Source organism: Schistocerca gregaria, chromosome 8 (assembly GCF_023897955.1).
Source record: "Schistocerca gregaria isolate iqSchGreg1 chromosome 8, iqSchGreg1.2, whole genome shotgun sequence".
Lineage (NCBI taxonomy): Eukaryota > Metazoa > Arthropoda > Insecta > Orthoptera > Acrididae > Schistocerca > Schistocerca gregaria.
This window is the reverse complement of record NC_064927.1, coordinates 292,115,014-292,129,939: the sequence shown is the minus strand read 5'-3', so window position 1 is coordinate 292,129,939 and position 14,926 is coordinate 292,115,014. Positions and strand designations below refer to the sequence as shown.

The 14,926-nt window shown below is 45.2% G+C and overlaps 1 protein-coding gene across 1 annotated transcript in view; it reads left to right on the top strand.

The window, feature by feature from the left end:
* The first annotated feature begins 8,367 nt into the window (after positions 1-8,367).
* The window catches only part of LOC126285394 (cuticle protein 8), a 36,533-nt gene continuing 29,974 nt past the window's right edge, over positions 8,368-14,926 (top strand). Inside the window, exon 1 of the mRNA XM_049984739.1 lies at positions 8,368-8,411. Within this exon, the coding sequence (XP_049840696.1) occupies positions 8,394-8,411 (18 nt within the window). The 5' untranslated portion in view covers positions 8,368-8,393. The remainder of the gene's footprint in view (positions 8,412-14,926) is intronic.

The window sequence follows — 14,926 nt, the reverse complement described above, 5'->3', positions numbered from 1 at the left end:
GCGGTGGTCTCGCGGTTCTAGGCGCGCAGTCCGGGACCGTGCGACTGCTGCGGTCGCAGGTTCGAATCCTGCCTCGGGCATGGATGTGTGTGATGTCCTTAGGTTAGTTAGGTTTAAGTAGTTCTAAGTTCTAGGGGACTGATAACCACAGCAGTTGAGTCCCATAGTGCTCAGAGCCATTTGAACCATTTCTGTGTCATCGCACACCAGCGGACTAGCAGCAGGCAGACTAGGTAATTACTATCCGTCGCGTAGTATGCAGATAACACCACATCACAAACACCTGAGTGGAGTGGAGGTGTGACCAGGGAGTAGGCACTGCTGATGAATCGTGAGGCACGGTGTTCACAGATGAATCGCAGTTCTGGACTACCCAGGATGACTGTCGTCGGTAAGTATAGCGCGACCAGGGGAGAGGTCCTCTTCTTCCAGTGTTTTGGAGATGCAAAGGGGGTTACTCATGGTGTCATGGTGTGGGGAACCATCGGGTATGATCTGAGGCCACAACTGGTAGTAATTGGGGGAAATATGACGGCACAGCGGTAAGTCACAGACATCTGAGTCCTCACGTGTCACTACTCAAGCGGCAGTAACATGTTACCATATTTCAGCACGGCCATACTCATATACACATGGCATGTGTCTCTGAACTCTGTACATGATGTGCTCCTGTATCCAGAATGAAATTTTCACTGTGCAGCGGTGTGTGCGCTGATATGAAACTTCCTGGCAGATTAAAACTATGTGCCAGACCGAGGTTCGAACTCGCGACCTTTGCCTTTCGCGGGCAAGTGCTCTACCGCCTGAGCTACCCAAGCACGACTTACGCCTGTCCTCGCAGCTTTACTTCCGCCAGTACCATGTGCTCCTGTAGCTGGCAAGATCCGCAAGCTCCTCAGATCTGCCCCGATACAACAATTGTGGTATCTATTGGTCGTCAACTCCGTATTAATGTCAGTATTCAGGGCAACAACGACCACAGTTCAACGCCAACATGACTCCGGCGAGGATACAACAGCTGTATGACATCATTCCCAAATGAACGCGTGCTTGCGTAGCTGGGCTCATACTGCCAATTTGTTTATAAATTTGACTCGATCCTTCAACAACTGAAATGACATAACATACCTTTCAACCTGTCAAGTTTCATTTCCTCTTCCCTTCCTGGACCCTTCACTGTTTTTTTAGGCCGTGTACTAATAATATCAGCGTAACTGCAGCCATGAAAATATTTTCAGAACAGCACATGCTATGTGCTCTAGACGCCATTAAAATAAGGACTTTACCGGCTGCCGCATTCATGTCGCTCTTGTCAGCAGCGTACGGTAAGAAAGGGTAGTATTTAATGCATCGTCGACAGCGATGTCGTTGATTGATTGGCGACTCCATGGAGTGTTCTGTGCACCACGACCAGATAATGGATATAACTGAAATGAGAAACAGCCTTGGTCGTATTTTTTTGTTGTATTATCCGCAAAATCGATTTTCGGTCACTTAGTGACCATCCTCAGTGCTGTAAGATACAATTAAAATTGTTAGGCACTGTATACTGTTTTTCTTCTTGAAAAAGAAGCACTTCGAAATGTTGAGAATGTAACCAAGTGTACAAATTAATTTCCGATGTGAGTGTAAAATGTCTCCTTCCACATTGTTACGATCTATCGTCAAAATGACGATACTGCCCTCTCACGCGTCCCGCCAGACCTAAATTCTCAACTTATACACACCCTACAGAGGTAGTGTCCGTTGTCCATTAAGCTCATTACTTGCGGCAATTCGCCGATTGCGTGTTTCTGCACTGAAGTGATCATTTGGTCGGGCTCACCTAAATTATATACACATAAAAAAAAAGTTTTTCATCACCTCAGGTTCCAAGAGTTCAGGAACCTGTACAGAAAATTGGAATAGAGATCAACGTAAACAATATTTCCGCCCTTTTAATTTCTCATGAAAATCACACATTGCATGTTGTACCACCATACAGCGAGACCTTCATAGATGGTGACCCAGATTGCTGCACACACTGGTACCTGTAATAAGCAAGAGCACGTCCTTTTGCGTTGATACATGCCTGTATTCGTCGTGGCATTCTATCCACAAGTTCATCAAGGCACTGTTGGCCCAGATTGTCCCACTCCTCGGCGTAGAGCCCTCAGAATGGTTGGTGGGCCACAGCGTCCATAAAAAGCCCTTTACAACCTATCCCAGACATATTCCACAGAGTTCATGTCTGGAGAACGTGCTGGCTACTGTAGTCGAGCGCTGTGGTTATCCTGAAGGAAGTCATTCGAAAAGTGTGCACGATAGGGGCGCGAATTGTCGTTCATGAAGACGAATGCCTCGCCAATATGTTGCCGATATAGTCGATATGGTTGCACTATCGGCTGAAGGAAGGCATTCACGTACCGTACAGCAGCTATGGCGCCTTCCATGACCACTAGGGGCACATGTCGGCTCCCCATAAGGCCACCCCAAACCAGCAGGGAACCTCCACCTTGCTGCACTAGCTGGACAGTGTGTCTAAGGCATTCAGCCTGAGCGGGTTACCTCCAAACACGACTGTCTGGTTGAAGGCATATGCGACACTCATCGGTGAAGAGAAAGCGATTCCAGTACTGAGCGATCCACTCGGCATGTTGTTGGGTCCACCTGTACCGCTCAGCATGGTGTCTTGGTTGCAAAGATGGACTTCGTCATGGACGTCGAGAATGAAGTTGCGCATCATGCAGCCTATTGCGCACAATTTGTGTCCTGTGGCTGCACGAAAAGCATTATTCACAAGGTGGCGTTGCTGTAAGGTTTCCTCCGAGCCATAATTCGTACGTGATAACTGGGTGATGTGTGATGTCCTTAGGTTAGTTAGTTTTAAGTAGTTCTAAGTTCTAGGGGACTGATGACCATAGATGTTAAGTCCCTTAGTGCTCAGTGCCATTTGAACCATTTGAACCACAATTCGTAGGTAACGGTCTTCCATTGGAGTAGTAGCCCTTGGACGGCCTGAGCGAAGCAAGTCGTCGACAGTTCCTGTCTCTCTGTATCTCCTCCATGTCCGAACAACATTACTTTGGTTCACTCCGAGACACCTGAACACTTCTCCTACTGAGAGTCCTTCCTGGCACAAAGTAACAATGCGGACGCGATCGAACCACTGTATTGTTTACATTTATGTTGTTTACATTTTTGGGCGGGATTAGTGACATCTCTGAACAGTCAAAGGGACTGTGTCTGTGACAGAACATCCACACTCATCGTCTACCTTCAGGAGTTCTGGTAACCGGGGTGATGCAAATCTTTTTTTGATGTGTGTACATGTGAATTATCTTCTTTCGGATATGTCTGAAAGAACACAATTTTGGTGCCACAGTCACTACGAATTAACGACATTAGCTGTCAGCGGCCATTGATTTAAATCTATATGGAATGTTGAACATTTGTGCTGGACTGGGTCAGATGTGCTGACCAATGTGTCATCCAGACACAGTCCCCATCGCTACTGAGCCGACTACACGGACTATCCTAGCAAATCACGTTACACGCAGATTCACAACTTATCCACATACTACTGATGTAATGCCCATATAATTAAGGTGGTTCAAATGGCTCTGAGCTCTATGGGACTTAACATCTATGGTCATCAGTCCCCTAGAACTTAGAACTACTTAAACCTAACTAACCTAAGGACATCACACAACATCCAGTCATCACGAGGCAGAGAAAATCCCTGACCCAGCCGGGAATCGAACCCGGGAACCCGGGCGTGGGAAGCGAGAACGCTACCCCACGACCACGAGCTGCGGACTAATTAAGGTGAAGACGGCCAATTGATCACTTCAGTGCTTTTGCACACCACGCTCAGACTCTTAAGGGGATCGGCGAAATGCCACGTGTAATGTTGATAATGTGCAAGTGGCACTACGTCATTTGTGTGTGGGTAAGTTGAGAGTTTGGCTCTGATGGGCGGTCTATTGGCGTCGTTTGTGCAGTTGCGATAACCACAGTGCCCGGGTGGGTAGTGGGCAGCGCTTCAGCGTAGTATGCAGAGATCCGGGTTAGAATACCGATCCCAAGCAAATGTTCATTGTTCGCCGTTGACTTAAATCGATGCCGACTGGCAGCTGAAGTCGTAAGTTCCTTTGTGTTTGATTCACATTCCTGCTACTCCTCACTAATTTCGCCTATCTTCGGTCCATATTCTGTACGCTTTAGACTGTTGATTCCATTCGTCACTTTCTGCAGTTCTTCCTGACATTCACTGAGGATAGTAATGTCACCAGCGTATCATTGACATCCTTTCGCAAGGAATTTTAATTCCAATCCTAACCATACCCTCTATTTCGTCAATGCTTCTCGCATATATAGACTGAACACTAGGGGAGAAAGATCGCATTCCTGTCTCATTCAATTTTTAATCCGAGTACTATCTTCGTGGTATTCCTCCTCATTTTACCCTCTTGATTCTTGTACATTTGTACATTATGCGTGTTTCCCTGAAGCTAACACCTACGGGGATTGTACGATAGGTCCGGATTTATCTGCCCTTGCTATTTTTGGAATCGTGTGGATGATATTTTTCCGAAAGTCTTATGATGATCCTTCTTATTCATAATTCTGCTAACCAACGTGCATAGTTATGTATGTATCACTTTCTCCTACGATTTTAGAAACTCCGAGGGAATGTTATATATTTCCTTCGCCTTACTTAATCGTAAGTGTTCTAAAGCTCTGTTAAATTATGACTCTAATATTGGTTCCCTTATGTTTCCCATATCGACCCTCATTTCTCATCAGACAGTTCCTCTTCTCAGTGTAGTCTTTCCACCAGTCTCGTCTCTCATCTGCAATTAACAACTTTGAAGTGACGTCTGGACTGGATATTAACTTCTTCCAATGGCACACCTTGCACAGTGGCGTCGGTGAACCATAATAGATCAGTTGTCATTTTCATAGGACGAAAAGGAAAGGTGATAGTGTGAGTGATGGGAGAAATTCATTAGCGTTATTCGAACCAAACAAGGAATGATACGCCCATCGGCTCAAGAACTTTGGTCGTCATCACACGACTGTAGTACTTACTTAACTGTGCCAAATGTTTTTTTTTTTGTTACTTGGTGCTTGTCAAAATTTTTCTGAAAATCGATTTTGAAAGGGCCTGGGTCTCTTGATCGCCATTTGAGAGCAGCAGCCACTGAACAGCAGCTTCGCGGCTGTGACAGACGGCGGAGCATGTCGCGCGGAGTGGCAGCGCGGTTTGAAACGTGTCACTGACTGGGCGGCCCCTCCCATCGGAGGTTCGAGTGCTCCCTCGGGCATATGTGTGTGTGTGTGTGTGTGTGTGTGTGTGTGTGTGTGTGTGTGTTGTTCTTAGCATAAGTTAGTTTAAGTCTAGGGACCGATTACCTAAGCAGATTGGTCTCTAAGGAATTCACACACATTTGAACATTCTTCACTGGTTTATCGTCTATGTGTCACTTTCGTTCATTTTTCACTTTCGTTCAGTCCTACACTCCAGAAAACCACCTTAAAAAAGACCTCCTGATTCGTAGATTTATAGTCTATGTTAAATAATTTATCTTTTTCAGAAATTCTTATATTGCTGTTACCAGTTTGCCTTTAAATTACCACTCTAATTCTATAATCATTAGTTATTTTGCTTGTCAGACAGCAAAACTCATCTACTACAGCATTAGCTACATTATAGTATGTATTGCAACCACATCAAAGAAGTGCAAAATCCGTGACTCTTTGGGTGTATGCTGCCCTAGTCAGTCACCTATCGACATCTTGCAGGCAATAATGTAATACATCATCTGATCAAAAGTATCCGTACACCTGTTAGTGTACATAAACAAGATGTGTCTGTCTTCGCGTTTATGACGGGCTGAACTCAGTAGTGGACACTTCCAATAAGTTGATTGAAAGTCCGCGGAGAAACAGCAGCCCATTCATCCTCAACAGCCTAAACCACAAAAAATAATGATATTGGAAGAAATTGACTCTCTAACTCGCCCCAAAGAAGTTCCATTACCTTCAAATCGGGACACTGGGAAGGCTAGTCGATTCCAGGAAAGTTATTGACCACAAACCACTGCACCACAGATGTTGGTTTATAAGAACTTGCATTATCATGCTGAAATAATCATCGTCTGAGCACTGTTCCTCTCTACTGTACTCTGTACACAACTGTGTAAACATATCCTTCAGAATTTAGCATTTTATTAAGCGCAATTAATGGGGACCACAGCCTAACCACGTAACACACCGAGATACGGTGACACCACCTCCTCTGTACTTGACTGTTGGCACTACTATGACGGGCAGGTAACATTCCCCCGCCATTCGCCAAAACCTAACACACCACGATGATGACTTGCTACAGACGCGAAATTTAACCGACAGGAACAAGTTGCTGTGATATACAAATGATTAGCTTTTCAGAGCATTCACACGAGGTTGGCACCGGTGGCGACACCTACAACGTGCTGAGATGAGGAAAGTTTCCAACCGATTACTCATACACAAACAGCAGTTGACCGGCGTTGCCTGGTGAAACGTTGTTGTGATGCCTTGTGTAAGGAGGAGAACTGCGTACTATCACGTTTCCGACTTTGATAAAGCTCGGATTATCGCCTATCACGATTGCGGTTTATGGTATCGCAACATTGCTGCTCGCGTTGGTCGAGACCTAATGACTATTAGCACAATATGGAATCGGTAGATTCAGGAGGGTAATGCGGAACGCCGTGCTGGATCCCAACGGCCTCGTATCACTAGCAGTCGAGATGACAGGCATCTTATACGCATGGTTGTACCGGATAGTGCAGCCACGTCTCGATCCCTGAGTCAACAGATGGGGACGTTTGCAAGACAACAACCATCTGCACGAACAGTTCGAACGACGTTTGCAGCAGCATGGACTATCAGCTCGGAGACCATGGCTGCGGTTACCCTTGACGCTGCGTGACAGACAGTAGCACCTAGTATGGTGTACTCAACGATGAAGCTGGGTGCACGAATGGCAAAACGTCATTTTTTCATATGAATCCAGGTTCTGTTTACAGCATCATGATGGTCTCATCCGTGTTTGGCGATATCGCGGTGAACGCACATTGGAAGCGCGTATTCGTCGTCGTCATACTGGCGTATCACCCGGCGTGATGGTATGGGGTGCCACGGATAACACGCCTCGGTCACCTCTTGTTCGCATTGACGGCACTTTGAACAGTGTACGTTACATATCAGATGTGTTACGACCCGTGGCTCTACCCGTCATTCGATCCCTGCGAAACCCTACATTTCAGCAGGACAATGCAGGACCGCATATTGCAGTTCCTGTACGGGCCTTTCTGGATACAGGAAATGTTCGACTGCTGCCCTGGCCAGCAGATTCTCCAGATCTCTCACCAATTGAAAACGTCTGGTCAATGGTGGCCGAGCAATTGGCTCGTCACAATACGCCAGTCATTACTCTTAATGAACTGTGGTATCGTGTTGAAGCTGCATGGGCAGCTGTACCTCTACACGCCATCCAAGCTCTGTTTGACTCAATGCTCAGGCGTATCAAGGCCGTTACTACTGCCAGAGGTGGTTGTTCTGGGTACTGATTTCTCAGAATTTATACACCCGAATTGCGTGTAAATGTAATCACATGTCAGTTCTAGTATATTACATTTGTCCATTGAATACCCGTTTATCATCTACATTTCTTCTTGGTGTAGCAATTTTAATGGCCAGTAGTGTAGTTGGAGTACTGGTAGTTTCTTAGAATTCGCAATTCTTATCAATGATTCGACACGATTTTTTCCTACCATCCTCCGCAATGCTCGACAGTCGCTGCCCGTCCATACATGAGGTCTTCCTGGTCTTCGTTTATTAAATTTAGAGACTAATCCAAGTTAGAAGTCACTGAACTGTCCTGACCAAGCCATTGTTACGTGCCTGCATCTTTGGGGAGAACACTCTTCGCTCCCTATTAAACTGCTGGCTCCCCCAATCGAAACGGTGGTCAACTGATTCCGCAATACATAATGTACATTTCTGTCACATTTTGTGTACGATCCTAGCTACAATAGCCATTCTGGGACCAATTCCTACGATTACCGGGTGCAGAATATGTGTAGAAATTAGAGATAAGGCTAGAAGAGTGTGTTCGATATGCAGTTAGGCCCAAACGGCCAAACTGCGACGGCCGTCGGAAGTTACGTAAAGACGCGTGTGGCGCGACGCGGCGCGGCCCGGCGCTGCCCGGTGGTTGGTGAAGGGTGGGGCCGGTAAAAGTGTCCGGCGCCGCCCCCTCCCCACCCCCACCCCCGGGGCCGCCGCCGCCCCTCCGCCTATAAAAGACGCCGGCCGCCTCATCCAGGCACCGCTCTCCTCGACAGCCTCCAAGAAGCGACATGGCTCTCAACGCGCAGGTCAGTAACTCGCTCTCTGCCTTCGCCTCTCCACCTTTGATCTAGTTTCCCACCACTCTAGCACACCGCTTCGCGATGTTTCTCTATCGGTTGAGGACCGCCTTCAGACTTTTCTTTCTCTCTGCCCACTACACTGCCGTAAAACAATTAAGCACACTAGACCTTTGAAACAGATGAAAATCTGGTCTCTCAGTTCTACTTTCGCCAAATTGTTTCACTTTTTTGAGTCAAATATTTCGTAATTCCACCCTTTTTTTTTCCAAATGTGTGAAAACAGCTATAAGCTGTAAGGGAGGTTAGTGTGTTGTTGTCGGTGTAGAGACCATTACAGTCTGATTTAATTTACATCAGCATCGTACGTTTGAAGTTCAGAGATGGGACGTTATAGCAGCAAGTACTGTCAGCAAATACCCACCACTACGCTCCTACTTCCGCTATAAGTCGCGATAATATATCGCTTTAAAGCCACTCCTACAGCAAAGATACGCAAAAATTCTGAAACTCACATATTACGTAGAACTGTAAAGCGTCTCTAAGCATGTAAAAGTCTGTTCTTAGTTGTAATTAGTGTTATTGTTAAGTTTTTTTCTTGAAATCCTTAAAATTTTTGCACCCAGAAAAAATTATTTACTAGGAACTGGCACGTGCGATGCTTTGCGCAGCTGAAGTGACAACAACAGTTGTAGCTGATAGTTCTAGATTCTTCATTAGTGTACCGCAGGAGGGAGTGGTATCGCTCCCCAGCTGTCAAATGCCAACTTTTGTACCCGGACTCCTGAGAAGTAGGGCGAGCTATTGGGGAAGGAAGGTTGGAGAGCAATCGACAGTAGCCATTCTTGCAATCATCTTACGTGCATTAATGGTACTACAAGAACGAAACGGGTCCTGTACTTATCAAATCATAGCAAAGACTGCCATAGTTATATATTTCCTGCTGTGTAGTCAGTGCTTTTCCCTCGGTACAACATACCAAATACTTGAAGAAGAAAGGGGAAAAAAATGGAATTTTCGAATGCCAATGTCAATGGCACTGTAATGTCATTAGTATCCTGATGTAATGATAAGAATTTCTGTCTATTGAGTCTTTCACACATCTCGAGGTCTGTTGTAGACAACTCCTTGAGTGCTGTGAGTCATAATCTCATTGCTACAAGAATGGAGCACCGACGTGAATGACGAAAGACTGTACACTGTACAAGAAATGAATCAGCTCACGTTGAAATGTGCAAAAATGCAATCTCTAGTACGAGTACACGAAGAAAACTTTTAGAGACATTTTTCCTTCCAAAGTCTCTTGGGAACTGCTGTTTATAGAGAAATCTAAGTGCAGAACGAAAGAACATTCGGATTTCCAACGGATCGCGATGAATCTCTACTTCCTGGTTGGAGCAGGTGTTAATGCAAATGGCGGTTTGCTTTCTCCCCAGGCCATACCTGCGGGATAATCTGCGCTTGTTGGCTGCACTATCGCCTGCATCAACATAATTGTTGGGAAAGCTGCAGAAGTGCATCTTGTCCGGGCACGAACCTCCGCTTAAGAAAATGAGTCGCCCGGCGTCGGACGATCTGGCATAAAAACAAGCCACTAACGTTACTAATGCAGTAGCTTAAAAAGTAAACTTTGTCCACTGATTACACCCTACATCCATTTAAGAATGACAGTTACGTCTTCGGTTACGGAGGAGTACGCATCTTCAAACGAACATTAACCTTGGCGATGCCCCGCTTGTAGCATGATGATTTTTAAAATATGTGAGGCTCCGGAAAGAAATACGAGATCTGGGATTCTGCCTAAACGTTGGCCTCTTTTGCTGATCTCCTGAGCATCTTATTTATCCGAGTTTGTTTCATAGTCGATCTTATTAGGTACAAATGCGAAAAAGTATTTTTTTAAAGCCATTAATTACGGAATAAGCGAGTAAGGTACAGGAAAATACTGAAATAGTAACAATACTGACAGGAAACACGTGAACTCTTCATTTCTAAACTACGAGAACGTTTACGTTCTGTGTAACGCATCAGCGAGAGCTTACGTCTCACACTAGACGGCAGCAATTGAGTTTGTATAGCGTACTTGCTCGTGAGCCATCACAGCTGTCCTGCGCCCGTTAAGTTGGTACTGAGGAGATGATGGTAGTGCTGTGCAGTAATACGACAGTATCACAAGCTTACAGCAGTCCGTCCGGCGGAAATATCCTCCGGGCGTCTGGTACGTAAAGGACAGAAGTCACAAAGACTTTGACTGAAGTGGCGTGGAGACTGTTCAGATCACATCCACTGGTACATACTATTACCTCTTAGATGCACAGCTGATATTCGCAACTGACAAGGAGTCACGGAAAATTATAAAACGTACGGAACTAAAAATTCAGTAACTTCTGTGAATCGAAAATGTAGGAAGGGAGACTAGAGTTTAACGTCCAGTCGAAAGTGCGGTCATTTTAGATGGAGCATAAGATCGGGTTACCTCGGGTGAAATCAGAACTGGTCCATTGGAAAGGGGCTTTGCTCCGTACTGATAAACCCGCTAAAAGTTAGCCGAATAATGACGTCTAACGTTTCGGGTCAGTAGAGATGGAGTGAAAATTCCGATAGGAATAGAATACCGGCCGTGGCCGTTTCAAAGGAACCATTCTGCCATGTACCTAAAGCGATTTGGGGGAAGAATGGAAAACGTGCGTCTTGATGGCTGGACTGGGAGTCGAAACGCCCTTCTCTTGAATGCGAATCCGCTACCTCACTCGACGGCTTCGTCTTTGTTACGGTTCTTGCATTTCAGCAGGTAATATGAACCAGTTACGAAAGTCAATAATTTAGGATATATACGTCTGAGCGATCTTCAGTAGCCCAAAATTGGCTGCTTTCATCGTTTTACGAACGGGAGATTCTGAGATCGACAGTCCGGAACAAGATAGTTGTAAACTTTCAGCAGAGACGTGATACGAAGTGAGATACATCCTTTTCATGTTCAGCGGCATTTGATACTGTACTGAAAGCGACATCTTGACGACAGATTCAGCTACTCTGCAGATAGAGGAAAATATACCAACTGGGAATATGACGTTATTTGGAGATTCAGAGCTATCAACAGTGGTGTGTAGGACTTGTTCGTTAAATGATCAAGATCATTTTTTAAGTATACTTGGGGTGAAAACGTAAGGCGAAAACGATGAAAGAGGAAAACATCTGAGGAAAATTTCTAATTGCGATACCAGTTAAGATTTCTCAGACAGACCCAACGGCAAGGGAGAGTCAACAAAATGTTTAAAACTGGGCCGATAAAGGCTTCGATTTGAATTAAACTTCGTTCTGACACATGCGCTTCACCATTTTTCTGAACAGTTACGTAGAGAAAATAATTATTAACTGGGACGAGTGTGGCGATAGTTCCCGGTTGGTTTCCTCCGATGCAGCCTTCCACTATAGAGTCTCTTATCTTTTCTTTACGGCGTCAGAGCGAGGGCTAATTAGAAAATAGCCGAGCCATAAAAGCACGATGATTACGCGTGCCGTCAATATGTTGCAGGCTAACTAACAGATGAGTCATTACCATCAGCGCCGATGGATTTGAAAGGCAAATGAAGTTATCCGCGGAGAATTCACGACGCTCTGCTCTGGAATTAAACAACTGGCCTCAACATAATTTCTTAATAATATTACATTTTATGCAGAATTACAGATTTCAATAAACATGGAAATACAGAATACATTTTTCAATATCATTTGATTAGTGGTGGGTGCTGCAGCAACCGGGAAAGTGACAAATGTACTGAGAATATAATGGATGGGACACAGGAATTTGTGGGGCATAAATCTGCATGAGAATTAATCAATAAAAAATTTAAATAAATTGTCTTTGACAAACAATTTATACAGTGAACAGTAAAAGATATATATGTGGTTGTGAACGAATACATATGAACGAAGTCATTAAAAAGTGAACAAAGAAAAATGCATGCACTGAAAAAAATGACATGTCTTCATTGAAAGAACATTGCTACCTTCAAGAGTTCAACAAGCAAGAATATCAGAGCAATTCGTGGTGCTACTAAAGACAAGAGCTTAATGACTCAGAGCAATGTGCGGCAGTGACTAGTTGAAGAGAACGGACGTGGGAGGAAGAGAGCGGACACAAAATGTGTCACAGTTGTTAGTAGCGTAAAATTAAAGTCACTCAGGAAAGAGTAACTGAAGAGTCGTCGAAAATTTGGTCGTGCAGGTGCGCTAAACCCTTGTCCGATGGGGCAGCCTCAGAGGGGTCACAATGGCTAACAAACTGGGAGAACCAAGGTTCAAATCTCCACCCAGGTTGAGGTTATCTATGATTTACATGATCTATGATCTTGCAAATGTGCTTGAGAATATAGGAACTGTTCGTTAACAATCGCACTGGCGAACTGCTTCCCGATAAAAGCTCATACCAAATTCTCAAATGGTAATGATGTCGATGTGCTGCTAAATTTCATTTGTTCCTCGCTGTTATCATTTTTCAGACAATAAATGGCAGCAGATGAGAAGTCTACCAAGTTAGACAACATTCGAACACGAGAAAAATTGGTAAACTGGAAGGAGAAACGGGTTTCATTCCGTGCACAATTACACGTGGGAACTCGAAAGGAAACGCGTGCACGGATTGCGACGGAGAGTTAATTTTCTAAATAACTGTGAAAGTTTCGGCGCACGCAGGTGCAGCGGCACGTGACTAGAGAGCTGCTAGCGTTTCGGGTAGCGTGCTCGCTTGACGCATTCAGTGCACGCTTCTGCGGCCACCGGGACGTGCCTCGGTGACATGACGGGCCAACTGACAGGTGCGCGCTCAGCTTTCTGTGTCAACGCCGAAACCTGTGCGCGGACATATGCTGGGAACACAGAATACATTCCCAAATATTAGTCGCAATTGCGAATAATTTTGACACCAGCTGCATTAGGTATTGAAGGAATACCTGTTGGTGACACGTGTAAGATGTCTCCTTTTTTATTCATATAAATCACGGCAATGTTTCCCTCTAAATCCAACTACGTTGATATGATCAAGGCAATCGGGTCAATGCTTATGATGCACAGCTTAGAGTGGGCGTCTAACTGCCCACTGAGCGAGGTTGCGCAGTGCTTAGCACACTGGACTCGCATTCTGGAGGATGACCGTTCAAACCCGTGTCTGGCCATCCTGATTTAGGTTTTCGTGATTTCCCTAAATCGCTTCAGGCAAATTCCGGGGTGGTTCCTTTGAAAGAGCACGGCCGATTTCCTTCTCCACATTCCCTTAGTTCGAGCTTATGCTCCGTCTCAAATGAACTTGTTGTCGACGGGACGTTAAACTATAATCTCCTTTTACTCGAGAGGAACATACACCTGAAGACTAAGAATGGAATAGTGGGTCTGCCGGTACATACACCATCAAAGTCACCACACTTGCCATAAAAATCTTCACACTCAATCTAATACGCATGAAAAGGATTCGAAAGGAGACACTGGTTTCATCAAACTGGAAGATTTATTGTCTCTAGCACAAGGCAGAGAACAAGTTCCTAAAGTTTCTGCGCACACGTACTGACGTTCGCTCGTATTTCGGCTTGTTATTACTTTCCTGAGGCAACCATTACTTCTACCGGTCTTTGATAACGACTCGCTTATAATATTGATGAATTCTCTACCCCGTCCATTTCTCACACTACGCGACCACGTATCGTCCATGTATCGTCCAGGCATGTACAACATCCAGCCACGACTCCCCACTACCACATGCCTTCCGACCCACCCGTAGCGATTGGCGCCAAACCGAGCTATTCGATCACTGGGGATTCTTTTGGCGACAGTTCTGCTGCGCTAGCGCACTACGTGTACAGATATCGATACTCAAGAAGTGACTATATATGTAACCTTACACAAATGGAAATTTCTGCCGGAGTGGGACTCGAACCCGGATTTCCCGCTTTTGTTGAGCGGTCGCCTTAACCATCGGGCTATACGTGTACGCTTCCAGGTTGATCCAGATCTCCAATATTCCACAATGTCTGAGACAAACCTGTTCAATGTTAGTAGCATCGTCAAAGAACGACTAGAAAATACAACAAAGAATTTATTTAAATTAGGAAAGTCTCTGCAACCTATATACAGTACAGAATGATAGTGAGAAATGCGATATTTTGATTATTGTAAGCTTTATTTTTCTTTCACTAAAGAATATATTTGTGACATATAGTTCGCAGACGTGGCACATTAAAAGGTTTCCATATTATCGTTCAGTGGAGACCCGCCAGGTTAGCGAGCGCACTAATGCGCTGTTTCCTGGACTCGGATAGGCGCGCTGGCCCGGATCGAATCCTCCCGGCGGTTTACCGACGAGGGCCGGTGTGCTGGTCAGCCTGGATTTGGTTTCTAGGCAGTTTTCCACATACCGTTAGTTGAATACCAGGCTGGTCCCCAGGTTCCGCATCAGACACACGATTCGCAGACATTTGAAACCCGGTCGCACTATTTCATGATCTACACTAGACGCAGACACCTGGGGTACA